Source organism: Kwoniella pini, chromosome 1, assembly GCF_000512605.2.
Source record: "Kwoniella pini CBS 10737 chromosome 1, complete sequence".
In the NCBI taxonomy this organism is placed as follows: Eukaryota; Fungi; Basidiomycota; class Tremellomycetes; order Tremellales; family Cryptococcaceae; genus Kwoniella; species Kwoniella pini.
In genome coordinates this window covers 304,844-320,313 of record NC_091716.1, presented here as the reverse complement: position 1 = coordinate 320,313, position 15,470 = coordinate 304,844, and the positions used below count along the sequence as shown (strand labels likewise).

At 46.6% G+C, this 15,470-nt stretch overlaps 4 protein-coding genes across 4 annotated transcripts; all 4 read left to right on the top strand.

The window, feature by feature from the left end:
• Positions 1–251: 251 nt before the first annotated feature.
• I206_100130 (uncharacterized protein) lies at positions 252–1,772 on the top strand (the record flags this gene model as incomplete). Its single annotated transcript, XM_070202142.1, has 4 exons — positions 252–397; positions 455–780; positions 845–1,016; positions 1,064–1,772. 4 exons carry the CDS (start codon positions 252–254, stop codon positions 1,770–1,772), a joined length of 1,353 nt encoding a protein of 450 aa, XP_070058243.1.
• Positions 1,773–3,515: 1,743 nt separating this feature from the next.
• On the top strand, positions 3,516–4,547 carry I206_100129 (uncharacterized protein; the record flags this gene model as incomplete). Its single annotated transcript, XM_019152972.1, has 3 exons — positions 3,516–3,548; positions 3,596–3,721; positions 3,774–4,547. The coding sequence occupies 3 exons, from the start codon at positions 3,516–3,518 to the stop codon at positions 4,545–4,547; spliced, it is 933 nt and encodes a 310-aa protein (XP_019015110.1).
• Positions 4,548–5,753: 1,206 nt separating this feature from the next.
• I206_100128 (uncharacterized protein) lies at positions 5,754–9,272 on the top strand (the record flags this gene model as incomplete). Its single annotated transcript, XM_070202141.1, has 6 exons — positions 5,754–6,096; positions 6,152–6,381; positions 6,428–7,159; positions 7,204–8,615; positions 8,691–9,154; positions 9,202–9,272. The coding sequence occupies 6 exons, from the start codon at positions 5,754–5,756 to the stop codon at positions 9,270–9,272; spliced, it is 3,252 nt and encodes a 1,083-aa protein (XP_070058242.1).
• Positions 9,273–9,534: 262 nt separating this feature from the next.
• I206_100127 (uncharacterized protein) lies at positions 9,535–14,216 on the top strand (the record flags this gene model as incomplete). Its single annotated transcript, XM_070202140.1, has 6 exons — positions 9,535–10,034; positions 10,084–10,518; positions 10,564–10,684; positions 10,730–12,736; positions 12,792–13,472; positions 13,605–14,216. 6 exons carry the CDS (start codon positions 9,535–9,537, stop codon positions 14,214–14,216), a joined length of 4,356 nt encoding a protein of 1,451 aa, XP_070058241.1.
• Between the last annotated feature and the right edge of the window lie 1,254 nt (positions 14,217–15,470).

Sequence of the window (15,470 nt, the reverse complement as noted above, 5' to 3'; positions counted from 1 at the left end):
ATAGGAGACGATTTGTTAGAGAAATCGATATATCGCAACCATACAACAAGGAATCACCGCACCTAACCTATTAGCTCTTCTTCTTAAAGTATAACGCAAACCCAAAAATATATAACATAAACTGTTATAAGGAAGGCTCACGCTCCCTATAGTCCACTCCTTTCTCTCCTGTATGGACTTGGTACCGCGACCAAATAAACTTGAATTCTACAAATGAACACACCTTGGTCATATATTCCCATTGATCCACCATGACAACCAGATTACCCACACCGCCACCTTCTCCGAACATGCCTCAATTGGTTTTATGCGCAGATGGAGGTGGATCCAAAGTCTGCGTAATCATCCGATCAAGCGATGGGATCGAGGTCAGAGGTATAGCAGGTCCGTGTAATATGTAAGTGGATTTATGGCTCGGAATATATAAACAACCGCTGAAAACACATTCCTGCAGCCAAAGTGTCGGATTCCAAGCTGCCAGTCAATCGTTGCTGCTCGCAACTTATCGAGCTCTTTCTCAACTTCCAAATTTATACATCCCGTCCCAATTATACATACCTCCTCTCTCGCCTACACTTGTTCCACCTCCTCTCTCGAGCCTTGAGAACAACGGCGAATCCTCAAAAATCCCGACAAAGTTACCGGATCTCAATGTGCCTGTGTTCCAGTATGCATGGCTTGGGTTAGCGGGGATACAAAACGATTCAGACGCAAATGCTTTCGCTGGCTATGCGATCAATGCACTGGCGTTAAATCCCGATAGGATAAAATTATCAAATGGTACGTGTCACCCGCCTGTACAAAGCTGACTCTGAATCAGACGTAAATCTTCTCGCTGCGCCAGCAATAAGCCTTCAAGGTATAGAACATGTTGTAGCGGTCGTAGCTGGGACAGGTACCATCGGACGTACTATCAGGGTGTCACCTAAAATCTCCGAAAATGCAGATAGGAGAAAGGGAAAGAGTCCATCATTACCATTAGAAGACGTTGGTATAGCGAGAGGATGGGGTTATCTGTAAGTACCGGTCGTACCGTTATGAGCTGTGCTTACGATTGTCTCAGGTTATGCGACGAAGGTTCGGCATTTTGGATTGGACGTCTCGCCATACGGAGTGTCCTCGCTTTCGCAGATCGACAATATTCATCCTCTCTCTACTCATCACCCAACACCGGATTATCTCTTTTTCACCAAGATATACTTCGGTATTTCGGTACTTCCAACCCATCCGAACTCATCAATCTCGCTTCGATATGTGACGACTCCTTTAAAGGTTTGAATGTTGGCGAAGCTACTGCCAAGAGAAACGCTTTGATCGCTGGATCAGCAAGAGTAGTTCTCAAATGGGCATTTCCAGAAGATCAACCTATAAATCCAACTAGCGGATTACCGACTCCTCCAGGAAGTACCGATGGAGACGTCGACGTGGATTCAGAATTGAACAATGATTTAGATATCGAGATGGAGTCCGAACTTGGAGCAAGCGCACCATTGGAAGAAATCGAAAAAGCTCATAACGAAGCGAAGAAACTGATTAGAAAAGCTATCGAACCTTTAGTTGAATTAACCTTGGAATGCCTCGGAGATCTGACAGTTGTTAAGATGGAAAGAACCGCTTTAGTATTAGGAGGGGGTTTGATGATGTCCCCGGGATATCGTAATTTACTCTTAAGCAGACTTGCCAAGTTAGCTGTGGAATTTGGAAAGGTTATATTGGTGGAAGATGCAGCGAAGGAAGGGGCTGAAGCTTTGAGTAATTTTGTGTTTGGTTAACAGATGACTGTCTGCCACATGGATCGTCAGATTGAAGGAAGAGGTATTTTGTACACAACATTTGTACGACGGATTCGGTAGTATATGAGTTCGTTACATGTCAATTATAATTGTTACGTACGGAATCAAATCAGTTTTCATCCCAATGCGATTCAATATTTTGATACCGATAACCACATTTTAGGTACCGTCAAACTCTTACGAAAGCACCCTTGTCACTTTTCACGTTATACAGTTAGTCACTTATCCAAGTTCGATCTAAGCATGACAAGGAGGATATCGGAGGCCATACGATCGATAGGAATGTTCTGAATTTAAGCATGTTTGATGTAGCTAATAGAACACGCGTGTCAATTTTGCCGTCTCTGGCTTCCGGATCAGACACTGTTCACTAACTTTGTTTTCATTCCAATCGACCACCTTCACATTAATTGGACAACGTCTGATTGATAGTGGCTCAGAATAGTGTGTTTGAAGGGAATTTCATCCTGGGAATTTCATCTTGGGGAATTATCTGACTAGACAGATTGTGGGTTGTTACAATTGATCGCTGAAAATCCAGAGACTCCTGACACCTGTCTGAGACGTTGACCCCAACACTACATGACGATGGTCTTTGCAACAATAATTCGAGGCGTGCTTATGTGCACCACTCACCAAACCCGCTGTATCGACACGGCCTTAGAGAACTTCTCGATACTAGCCTGAACACCTTGAATCTGATCTTGAATGAATTGCTTCACATCGATGTATCGACGAATACGTGTCGATGAGTTCGGAGCCTATCGCATACCGGCCTCGTGGTGTCAGACGGAGTTTGAACGTAACTCGCGGTCTCTGGATGATATAATATTGGTGGCTTCGCTTTGTGGGCTATTGCTATATTTAGCGTACCGTTAGAATAGAATAAGCTAGACAAATGTTTCTGCCGTTGATGCATTCCGCCCTGACTCATCCGCACAATTGGAATCACAGACATCTGTATGTTAGCTTGAGACTTGGGTGGCAAAGATGGACGGTTGGAAAATACCTCATAAGAAATAATTCCGAAGATAAACAGATGTTTGAGGAAATCTCCGTTTTTGGACAGCAGGTATCAATTTTACCTTTACGAGATCTCAAAGTTATTGTGTAAATTGCGGCATGTTTCTTATTCTGTTTTTCTATTTCTAGTATACCTCCCTTGATCAATTGCCTTGAAGGAGGCTTTCACATACAACTGAATGAGAGCAAAGAAGGCACGATGATTGATCATACGCCATTCAAAAAAAAGATCAACATGTGTTGGTTACCAACCGTTCAGGAACTTACATCATCAAGCGGTAACTGATTGACATCCCATCACCTGCACCGATCCTCTGCGAAAGCATGATTTCGTTTACGTCAAAGTTTGCATCTCATGTCAAGGGTCCGATCTTGTACCAAGACTTTTAGATAGACACCCTGCTTCGGAAGTTCCGATCTAGATATATCAACAAGGGCTGCTATGAAAATTTGCCCATGACATTTTCTAAAACCCACTACCACCCACTCATTCATTACACCAGCAAATTGTTTCGGTAGGAGCTTGCCAGCCATTCAAAGCTTAGGATCGCAAGGAAGACTTTCACCCCTTACCAATTGGGCGACGAGCAAACCTCCTCATCCCGATTTTCAATAATATAGCGCGCAACAGTACGATTTTATCGCTCTTTCTGTAGAAAATATACCACTCGCCAAAACAGATTCGCTCGTTTCTCAACGATGTCGTCGCTAAAGTTCTCCGAAGTCATCTTTGTAAGTCGCCCTCTAGCGGCGCGAAACATACTAACCCTCAATCTTAGTGCCTCGAAAAGACTGACCCATGTCATCCACCTGCATTCTACAACGCTTTGGAAGTTGTCAAGCGGTATTCTCGAGCAAAGATAGCTAAAGGAAGTGGAAGGCAATTAGTATGTAAAAATGGAAGGGTATGTTATCATTTTTTCCAGTGATTTGCGTTCCACAGCTGATAAGATCCAGCTGGAAACGTTGGAGAACAAATTTGCAAAATTAGGATTTCAAGATATATTCTATCTTACTAGACTACAACTCAAATTGCCCCCATCAAGTCTCAGACTACCTCCACCATCATGCTTTGTCGGACAAACTCTTTTAAAAGCTGGTTATCCATTACCGTTCGACACTTGTCAAAATGAATGCGCGTCATCTTCGAAAAGATTATCCACTTCGCCGAGAGCCGTGAATAACAGCAGTAAACCATACAATCAAGGAAGAAGAGGTAGTAAGAGTTTGAACAATAGTCCGATACTTGGTGAAAGTATACATGCTATCAGAAGAACATCAAGCTCGATTCCGGATCTGCCTGCTCTTGCCACTTCCATGGCAAAATCTAAATCCACAGGCAACTCTTCCAATCGCAAATCCTCGAGCCAGTGGACACCATCAGGATTAGGTTTAAGGCCCATTCCTCAAGACGAATTCAAGTATAATGATAATCACATCGATACACTAACTTTATCTCCAGAAACAGCAAAAGAAATCGCTTTCAACCTGAATCCATTTGGAGCACCTTTGTTAGACATAGTCACGTTGAAAACGTCAGATTCAAAGCAGAACATGGGCAACGAAGAAGACGAAGAACTTGTACCTATTGGGTTGATTCTGAATCAGTCGAGAAATAGCGAAGAAATCAGACGTTTGAGCACAACGCAAATAGGATGCGTCAAATCTTATCGGAATCCGACTCTTGATGAGATTGAACTTATAGAAGGATATTCGTACTTTGGTATATGAGTGTCGTAATATGCATGTATGATGGCTTTGCACATGAACAACGTGCTTTGTGGTGTCTCGCTCATTACTTGCACCCGCAGGCATGTGTCTCGAGGTTTGATCGCATACGGCAAAAGAAGAGCAAGGAGTATGCTCTTCCGGGGTAAGGTACGAAAAGCTGGTGGGATGGCGTTCAGGTGTGATGAACAAAGTTCATTTCCCTTAAAATTCCCTAGGCCGGTGTTGAAATGATTTTTTTCTAAGCTCAGCAATTTTAGCTATGACATATGAGTTGATAAAAGGTACAAAGGCTTTTTCATTTCTGATGATTTGACAATTTGACAACGCTTTATAGCTTCTAGCTATTTTAGCGTCATTTTAGTTTTTAGTTTGGGACATACTAGTCTAGACTTTCTAGTCTAATTCCTAGCCTCGGAGTATGTGAAGATCATTACCTAGCAGAAATTTTCTGTCTTTCTCACTCACGACGTATACCGGACGCCGATGAGAAGGCAAAAGGTACGAATTTATATTTTGAAAGGTACAAAGAGAGCGTAATTCGACGAGTCACGGTAAAACGCTGTAAGATAGCGCTAAACTGTAGACAACTCTATACAATTCTGGGAAACGAATACGAGACTAAGAATACTTGCATTCATATGCATCATGTTCATGTAGCATGAGTCAATTCATGAGATCGCTTCGTCTTGACATTCCTTCTAAATGATCACCTCGCGAATAAAGACGAATTGACACGGATGATCCAATAAAGTGATCGAGAATAGCTTAATTGGCCAAAGTTGATTACGTTCCTCGAGTTTTACTTTCCACCTGAAGCTTATTCCAATTCAATAACTCTTTCATTCAAAATAATCTTGTCGGATCTTCCGTCAATACATTATCACATCAACATCACTACATTCATTCAGCCTAATACAACTCACACCGCGCTTATTCCTCACCCATCTAGATCACCTTACCAATTCTCAAGGATACATCTTAGGACCCGTTATACCTCGTAAGACATAGTGGGCCGTTGGGAGGAAAGAGGGGGTGTCCGGGTGAGTACATTCTTTCTATATCGGGGTTGAGCTGTAGTTCTGTTCCTGTTTGGAACACATCCCTGTTATCTTCCTTGGACTTAAGCGTTTCAACGACACCGACTAACTCTCCTTCAGCTCGACTCTCTTACACCACCATACCCCCGTGTCACTCGCTTCTTCAAGAATGTCAACTGCTTTCGTACCTGTCGCCCTAGCGCCTTCCAATCATTATAATCACGATTACAACAAGCAGCAAACTTACCACCCATCCCCAGTCAGAGAAGGCCAGGATATATACAATTCGCCGCCACCTAGCGTGTATTTGCATACGCCAGATACTGCGCAGAGTGTCCACCAAGCCATGTACAATCAACAATACAACCCACAACCAGATTGGCATTCCCAGGTAGCTGGACCCTCAACACGACGCAGACAATCGCCCTCATTCACACCCGTACCAGTCAACGAAAAGCCCCAAGCAGATAGGGTAGAGTCGGATGACGGTAGGATAGGTACAGAGGATCCTCGTGAGTCTCCTAGGTCATGTAAACGAATAAAATGACTAAACACCCGTATTCCCAGGCGGAGAAAGAACATATACCGAGCTCAAATGTCTAGGGGACGGATCATTCGGTACTGTTTGGCTATGTGACTGGCATTCACCGGTGAAATCAGATATCATACTTTCCGCAATGCAGTGTGGAGCCGGAGCAAGGCCAGAATGGGCCGGGAAACGTTTAGTAGCGTTAAAAAGGATGAAGAGGGTTTGGGAAGGTGGATGGAAACAGGCTAGAACCTTGGGGGAGTTGGTGGTGAGTACATAGAGTTGTTTACACAACAATGCTGACACCTCCCCAGTCTCTGAGTAAAATCCCACCGCACCCCGCTATAATCCCACTTTATGACGCCTTCATTAGCCCCAAATCCCGCGAACTCTATTTCGTTTTCGAATGTATGGAAGGGAATCTTTATCAATTAACAAAATCACGGAGAGGACGACCTTTAGCAGCTGGCCTAATAGCAAGTTGTTTTCACCAAATTTCAGCAGGTCTACATCACATACACCAATTCGGATATTTCCATCGAGATATGAAGCCTGAGAATTTACTGGTAACCACAACCGGTCTTACAGATTACCTCAGTGCAACAACCTTGAATCAAATCAACGATTCTCGCATAGAAGGATCAGGAGTTTCACCTCCCACGGCTGATCAAGTAAAATACGAGAAAGATGTCAGGGTGATTGTGAAATTAGCAGATTTCGGTCTAGCAAGGGCAACCGATTCCAAACCACCTTACACTGAATACGTCTCGACGAGATGGTATCGTGCACCAGAGGTCCTGCTTCGGTCCACGGAATATGGTGCGCCTGTGGACATGTGGGCTTTAGGTACGATTCTGGCCGAAATGGTCAACCTCAAACCCCTCTTTCCCGGTGTTAGCGAGATAGATCAGGTTTATCGAATAACGGAGACTATGGGGGAACCAAGTGGTGAATATGGTGTAGACGAAAGAGGTCAGATCATCGGTGGTGGACCTTGGAATTCAGGTATCAAGTTGGCGAAAAACGTTGGATTCTCTTTCCCAAAGGTGAGTAGATTACTATGTGCCGGCTCCGCTGACCTAGATCGCAGCGCCAACCCGTCCGCTTCCGCACCCTCTTTGGCGAGACCGTTCCTCAATCGCTCGTCGACTGCATTCACGACCTGCTACGATACAATCCCAAATATCGCCTGACTTCCGCCCAATGCATTGACCACGCCTATTTTCACGAAACTCTCCCTCATCTCCAGCAAACTCCGCCTCTGCCTAGAATACCCTTCTCGCAAGGTCAACCCGCTCCGGGAGCCGTTCAAAGTCCACCAGTCGAAATCGCCCAAGCTGCACCTCGGCAAGTTCCCCCATCCCACTCGCATACACCTCACGAAGCCCGACCAGCATTCGCCAACGGAGATATGCGAACACTTCCTCCGCCTCTGGGCACCCCAGACAGTGCTGCAAGGTTCTTCCCGCCGTCCCACAGGCAAGAAGGACAAAACTACTCCTCCGCCTCAGCCCTGGTACACCAGCTTCGGGAGTTGGACTTGCCTACGGATGACTTGGCAAGTTATGGCAATCGTCCCGAACCTTCCCCACAGGTCATCGATCCCCGAGCACGCTCTCAGCAATGGGCGAGCGATGTCGCTCACGCCTCGCGCTCAAACCCATCGTTCGAAGCCTTTCCCCCGTCTACTCGCCCGTACGAAACCGTTCCCCCGTCTACTCGCCCATACGTCAAGCCCCACGTCGCGGCTTACGTCCAGCAGCAGCAGCACAACGCGATGGCCTCCGCGTCTCAGATATCGATAGCACCTCCTATCGAGCCGACTATCGGAGCAGCGCGAGTGGACAAGCTCGCAGGAAAAAAGAAAAAATGGGGACTCAGTTCGGTCTTTGGTGGTGCAGCCGATAAATCATCGACAATCGACCTCACGCCCGTGCCCGAAGCAGGCTATTCCGGATCATCCCTCAAACGTACTCAATCGGGTAATCGACCTCAAGACCGAATACCTCCCACGCCCACTGATCCTAAGAAAGCCAAGAAGGAAGCTGAAAAGGCGGCAAAGGAAGCAGAGAAGGCTAAACGGGAAGCAGCTGCTGCCCTACAGAAAGAACGTGCTCGAGCGGTAATGCAAAAGAGGAACCAAATGATAGCGCAGGGGCAGAACAAGAATGAGATTGAATTCGCCTCCTCCAACATCAATGACATTGGTTTCACCTCGCCATCTTTACTATCCCTCAACAATCACCCCTCGGTGAACAACCTTCGAACCTACCCATCCGCCCAGGCTAGTGCCAGTAAGACCTCTGTTAGATCGCATGAATCGGCACGATCCCACCACTCCGCACTTAGTCACTCCGCCTTACAGGCATACAACGATGTACAAGGCGAAAACCGACACAAAGCGAGGAGAAGAGACGACGATGATGACCATTCGATGTCAAGCTTTGGTCAGTATTCTAGAAGTGTGCTTACTGTCGGGACTATCGGCACGATAGACAGCGAGTAAGTCTTGTTTCGTGCTTCACGTGGAAGTCTTGTTTCGTGCTTCACGCAAAAGACCGCTGACGCCTCCTATAGCCCCGGACCCAGGAGAACTAGGGACAGGGAACATTGGGCCGATCCCCTTCGACAATCGAAACGCGCCCCTTCCATCTCATCAATCAAACATCAGCAACACGGCGCTACAGCTCGATCCACAGCATCATTAGAATCTCAGTTAGCGCATGACTTCAAGGTCCGAGCGAACGTCGGTTCAGCAGCTCCATCTTCCGCATCATTGGGTAGACTTGGTGGCCGAAGTTCACTATCCCTGCATGGTCAAATGGAATCTTTGGGTAATCCTCTCCTCTCTGCTCCCTCGGCGGGTAATGGCAGTGTACCTACCAGTCCATATGGTCATCCCAAAGGCGCCGCCGTGTCCAATGGGATTGGAATGGGTAGACAAGCTATGCATTCGGGTACAATGCTGCCGAGTATAAGCAGTTGGGAGGGTGTTGGAGATATGGCCCAAGGACAAATCAATCCAATGTTCAGAGTTGTAAGTGTTTGCAGAGCAGCTTGATCCAGCTGACATTGTAGCCCCCAGCAGGATCTACACAATTACCACCATTTTCGGCTATAGCTAGTGTAGCGGATAGAGAAGCGAAGGATCATGCGTAGTTATATCTTTATAGTCTGGATGCATATTTCATGAGCACAAAGTCCAATTTGATCCCGTCCAAGTCACTCGTGCTTTTTGTTTTTCCATTTCGACGAAAACTGCTCGGTATCATCATTTATAATGAATAGCCTGCTAGACACCGCATAAGGACAGAGGTATACTGACACCTCGACTGTCCCCGGACTACCATTCAACGCCTAAACCACTGTCTGCAGGCTATCATTATTCGAAAAGAAGAGGGTTCAACCTTTCAAAGTACACATGTCAAATCATTCTCTACCCTCAAAGCCAACTATATTTTCCCTACCTTCAAAGCCAATCGCATCTAGACCACTTATTCCTGTCAAATCATCGTTTGCACTTCCTGCTAAACCAGTAGCAGCTCTTGACACCTTACCACCACGACGAAGGCCTTCTCCCTCACCGGACAGATCACCAACTAGAGTCGATACCTATCGACCCCCACCCTCACCAGGCTCAAGACGTCGTTCAAATTCCAGAGAACGAGGAAGAAGATACAGGTCCCCCGTTAGGGATACATATATTCCACACAGAAGTCCTTCACTTAGTCCGTTACCAAATTACAAATACCGTAGTCCAGCTAAACGTCGCTATACTCCTTCCCCCAGACGTCGGGAGCGCTCCTACTCCCATTCACCTCAAAGGCGCACCCCTGATAGACCGATTAAACGAGATAGATCGATAGGAGACACTCGGGAAAGTCACGAATTGGACTTGAGGCCCTTCACAAGTAGTCAAAGGTACGTCATTCGTCAATACCTGCATCACCTGTCTGACCGACGAGTCCAGCTCGCAGTTCATTCCAGCGAAACGACCACTCTCTCCTTCTGTCTCTTCCGAAGCTCCTACCAAAGCTATACCTACAGGCCCAAGAGGTTCATCAATCCCTACAGGTCCCAAGTCTGTTCGCCCGAATCAGCCATCACCAATTCACGATACATCAACCTCGGAAGATATGCCTGGTCCCTCTAGATATAGAGGTAACGCTTCCCGACGAGGCGGTACACCGAACACCACCAAATCTACAAAAGAACTACCTTCACCCCTACACGATCATGCTCAGATCACGCATCAATATGGCAAATCCGTGCAACTCAAAGCGCAATGGCTAGATAATCCAAAAGCACCTTTAGCCAACCACTTAGGTAACGGCCACGGTGGTGCAGATCTTGGCTCGGAATATAGGGTCGAGGAGGGTATGATAGGCAACAAAAAGATTTTCAGGTGGGTCCTGCATCTCTCCGGCGACATCGCTGACATCGTACGCAGAGTAACCGTGACAGGCGATAAAAGAACTGGAATCACAGGTGTAGGAGATCATACGAATCGCAAAGAGGCAGAAAAACTCGCCGCACTCAGTGCTGTTCTACAACTCACATCTGCCGGTATCGTGAGTCAACTGTCGTGATTGACGCCCGCTAAAGCACCACCACAGTTGGATCAAGGCAAAACAGGTGGGCCATCCGCAAGCAATGGAGTCACCCCCGCTGCCGCCACTTCAAACCATGTACCGCCAGACACCGCCAAGCTCTCCGATGGATCCCAAATATCCTACGAACGAGCAAGACAGTTCATGGAGTACTACTGCCAGAGATATAAATTCGGCAAACCCGATATCGAGTTCTCACAAACATCCCAAACCACACATGGAAAAAGCCGCAAAGGAAAGACGTCAGCAACGATGACCTGGGATGCGGTCATAACGGTTGGTAACAGGAGGATAGGTATGGGTCAAGCGTCGAGCAAAAAGGGTGCTCAAGTGAAATCTTATTTAGACGTGACGCAATATCTTGAAAGCTGCGATCCAGGTTTATGGAAAGACTTTTCCGAGTTTAGCAAGAAAGATAAAAGTGCGAATCTCGGTATGGCACCTCATTTGGTCTTCCAAATGTCGGATCGTCTCAACGAGGACATTCAAGGCCTATGCGGTGATATCAGGAATTCAAGATTATGGGAACATGCTCCACCTTCCAGCTCGGCCACCGCTGAACACCATCCTATAGCTTCCTGGGGATCAAGGGGCAGTCGCCCGTTGAGCGAGAAGGAACTACAGAACAAATCGCTCGAACTGCAGGATCGCTTAGCTAGGTATCAGAGTGATCCCAAGTTGGATGCCATGCGAAATCAACGTCAAGCTCTCCCCGTCACCTCCCGCGCAACAGAGATACTCACCCAGATCGAAGTTAATGATGTCACCATCGTGATGGCTGCAACAGGTTCCGGAAAGACGACTCAAGTGCCGCAATTGCTTTTCGACGATTACATCAACCGAGGTCAAGGTGCTAAATGTAACATCGTCTGCACACAACCTAGGCGGCTCGCAGCCATGTCAGTAGCAGAACGGATAGCCGATGAAAGGGGTCAACCGTTAGGAAAAGAAGTAGGATATCAAGTCCGGTTCGATGTCAAATTACCTCAACCCAATGGTAGTATCACTTTCTGCACCACCGGAATCTTCCTCAAGAGGATGCAATCTGCCCTTGGAGCTACCGCAGACCCCAGTGCCGTGGCAAGGATGGACGAAGTCACCCATATAGTGGTAGATGAAGTTCATGAGCGGGATATCGACACGGATCTGTTACTGGTGGTTCTTAAACGATTATTGACCGACCGCAAGGCCAGAAACAAACCTATCAAAATCATCTTGATGTCCGCGACAATCGATCCTACCCTCTTCAAAACTTACTTCGCCGACGTCCGCGGTCGCCCTGCACCCGTAGCTGAAATTCCCGGTCGTACATTCCCCGTCGAACGATTATACCTCGACGAGATCGTACCTCAACTTCAAGGTCTCCCACACAACAAGGGAGGATGGGTGTTTAACGAGAAGAATGTTTCGGAATATCTCAATTCAGAACTCAGTCGAGACCCAGCAAATTTTGGTCCCGGATCTGGTATGGCATTGGAAATTCCTTACCCTCTGGTCGCGTTGACAATATCAGACGTGATGAAGCGGTCTGACGACGGACATGTACTGGTTTTCTTACCTGGCTGGGACGAAATCAAGAAAGTTGCGGATATACTCATGGACACTAGGGGCAAACCCTTGATGGGGACCAATTTCAACGACTCCTCGAAATTCAGCATACACTATCTTCATTCCACCATTCCCGCCGCAGAACAAAAAGAGGTATTTAGACCACCTCCCAAGGGCGTTAGACGAATCATCTTGGCTACAAACATCGCCGAGACCTCCATCACCATTCCCGATGTAGTCTATGTAATCGACACTGCCCGAGTCAAAGAAAAGAGGTATGACCCGGAAAGACACATGTCATCTTTGGTTTCCGCTTGGGTGGGATCGTCCAACCTTAGTCAACGAGCAGGTCGAGCAGGAAGACACAGAGAGGGAGAGTACTATGGCCTCCTCTCGAAGAAGCGGTTCGAAGCGCTTGACCCGCATCAATTGGTGGAGATGAAACGAAGTGACTTGAGCAATGTCGTGATGCATGTCAAGGTGAGTAGTCTTGTACGTTTGCACCGCTGACCCACATCAGGCGCTCAACCTCGGCGAGGTAGAAGAAGTCCTCGCGGCCACTATCGAACCCCCTGAGCCTAGTCGAATCGTTGCGGCCATGGAGGTGTTGCGAATGCTAGGAGCCCTCGATGCAAACTTGAACCTCACCGCTCTTGGAAGGGTCCTACTTCAACTCCCAGTCGAAGCCGCAATCGGGAAACTCTGTCTCTACGGATCCTTCTTCAGATGTCTGGATTCGGCACTAACGCTCGCAGCGGTCTTGACCAACCGAGATCCGTTCCTCGCTCCGATCGCTCTCAAAGCGGAAGCCGATCGAATCAAGGATTCTTGGTGTCCGCCTGCCTTCCGATCCGACCCTCTAGCAATTGTATCAGCCTACAATCAGTGGTCTGCAATGGACGATAGAGGGGACTACCGAACAGCGAACCAATTCTGTTCGGACAACTTTTTATCCAAACCCACAATGCTCCAGATCAAACAGGTCAAAGGGAGTCTACTTCAATCACTCGATCAAGCAGGAGTCATAGCTGTATCCGCCGGAGGAGCTATTAACAAGATTGGAAGAAGGTTGACTGTGCCTAAAGAATTGGATGAGCATGGAAATAGTCTACCACTTCTGGCCGCGCTCATCGCCATGGCCAGCGCACCCAACTTTGCATTGCGAACTTCCGACAAAACCTGTCGAACATCTCAGGATAAGGTGAGTTTCAATACCGACTGAATTGTCGCTGATTGCCAGACCGTATTCATCCACGCCTCATCTGTCAACTCCAGAAGGAGAGAAGTAGGAGGACCTGAACAAGCTTCTGAATCATTCAATCCCGCTGAAAAGCGACTATATGCCTTTGGCGAGAAATCAAGAAATGTCCCTCTTGGCGGCAAAGATACAGGCGGTATCACCCAATTACGATCAGTCACGCGATTAGACCCAATGACATATATGTTATTCGGCGCCTACGAATTGGTGGTCACTCAAAGGGGTTTAGAATGTGATAGATGGTTACCTGTGATAGGGAATTTACACGCATTAGATGACGTACAGAGACTAAAAGTCCTGCTCGATGGGTGTATGTTAAGAGTATTCGAAGGTGTTGGGAGAAGTCTAACCGAAGGTAGAGATCAAAGATGGAGACAATCTAGGAATTCAATTCAAAAAGGTTCCTCAAGAATCACTTCCACTGAAGAGGAGATTTATGAAAACGAATCTGATGACGAGGATGATACGGCCGAAAAAGATAAAAAGAGAATAATCAAACCTTTGAGTGTAGATGAAATAAAGGAATTAGAATTACTCACCACTGATGTGGTCAGAGTATTAGATGCTTATTCGGCTGAAAGAGAAGGTGGATCTACAGCACCTACACGTCCTGTCACCCCGATGCCAAGTGTTTCAAATGTAAGAGGGGGTTATGCTAAGAACGGGCATAATGGAGCGAGGGGATAAATGGTAGATGCTCTGTTCCAATGGTAGATATCCATGCTACAATCTGTTCCGTTCAGTAGATAAGGCAAATTGGATGTAATATATCATCTATGTCGCTTCACGCCTCCATTTGATAGACCTGGTGATATGAAATAATTCGTCCCATCTGCCTCCGATCCGGCCGTATGAGTAACTCGCGTCGGTTGTACAGGTACTGCGACAAGCATAATTTGCCTCTCGCTAAGGTGGGCATCTCTCGCTAAATGAGCCCCTGCCGAAGGTAGCGAGACCATACAATAGACCGATCCATGTCGTCTTACAGTCTCGGTGAATAGACTTTCGAGTAGATCGTGGATCTGTATAAAAACCCTTAAAACCTGGTGCGCTCAAACTCCTGTAGGCACATCTGACGAGCTCGCCGCAGATCCCCTTGAATATGCTTTTTAGGTTCGCCATCGGGCACATGGTATAACCTATGTTTGCTCGCAGCTCACTCCACTTTACCAAGCTTGTACAGATGTTGCCGTTTTTAAAGCGCCGGGACAAGGGAAAATTGATACTAATCAAGTAATTTCCTCGAGCAATGATCGAGACTGCGTGCAGTTCACCTAATTTCGGAGCGTTCCTCCCATTTCAAGTCAGAACCATATAAACATGACATTCGGTGAAAAACTTTATCGGGCAATCTTGAGAGAAAGTATGATCTATGGATCTCGATCAGACCTACGTTGACGTATCATTACTAATCTAACAGATCCTCCATTCGTACATAGTGATTTCGAGTTCTGCAATGAACGATCAATGCATCGTAGGTACCCGTCGTTACGGGTCAATGATACTCCTTTCTGACACCGCGTGATACATGATCGACTTATGCAAAAAAAACAATTAAATGCCAAGCTACTTTTATACATGGGTAAACTCCCTTAAACGCCTAAACGCCTAATTTGCATCATCATCATCTCAGGGCATTTAAGCAAAAAGACAAATGCCGGACTCTTCGGGACTTGGTTTTCTTCGTTATAATTAATATTTTGTTACTATCGCGGTTAAATCTTGGTAATTGGGATAAACCTTTTTCGTTAATCAACTCTTTTTCATTGTTCTCGTCGATATATGACCTCTCAAGAGCCCTCCGTTGTATGGATGAATCACACCATTTGAATCAAAAACATTCGCGTCACATGCGCAGTGCCTCGGGTTTTCGGCTCAGAATCAAGCTCAATATACCACTCCACTGTATTCAACATTTAGCGATATCTCACCACCATTGAA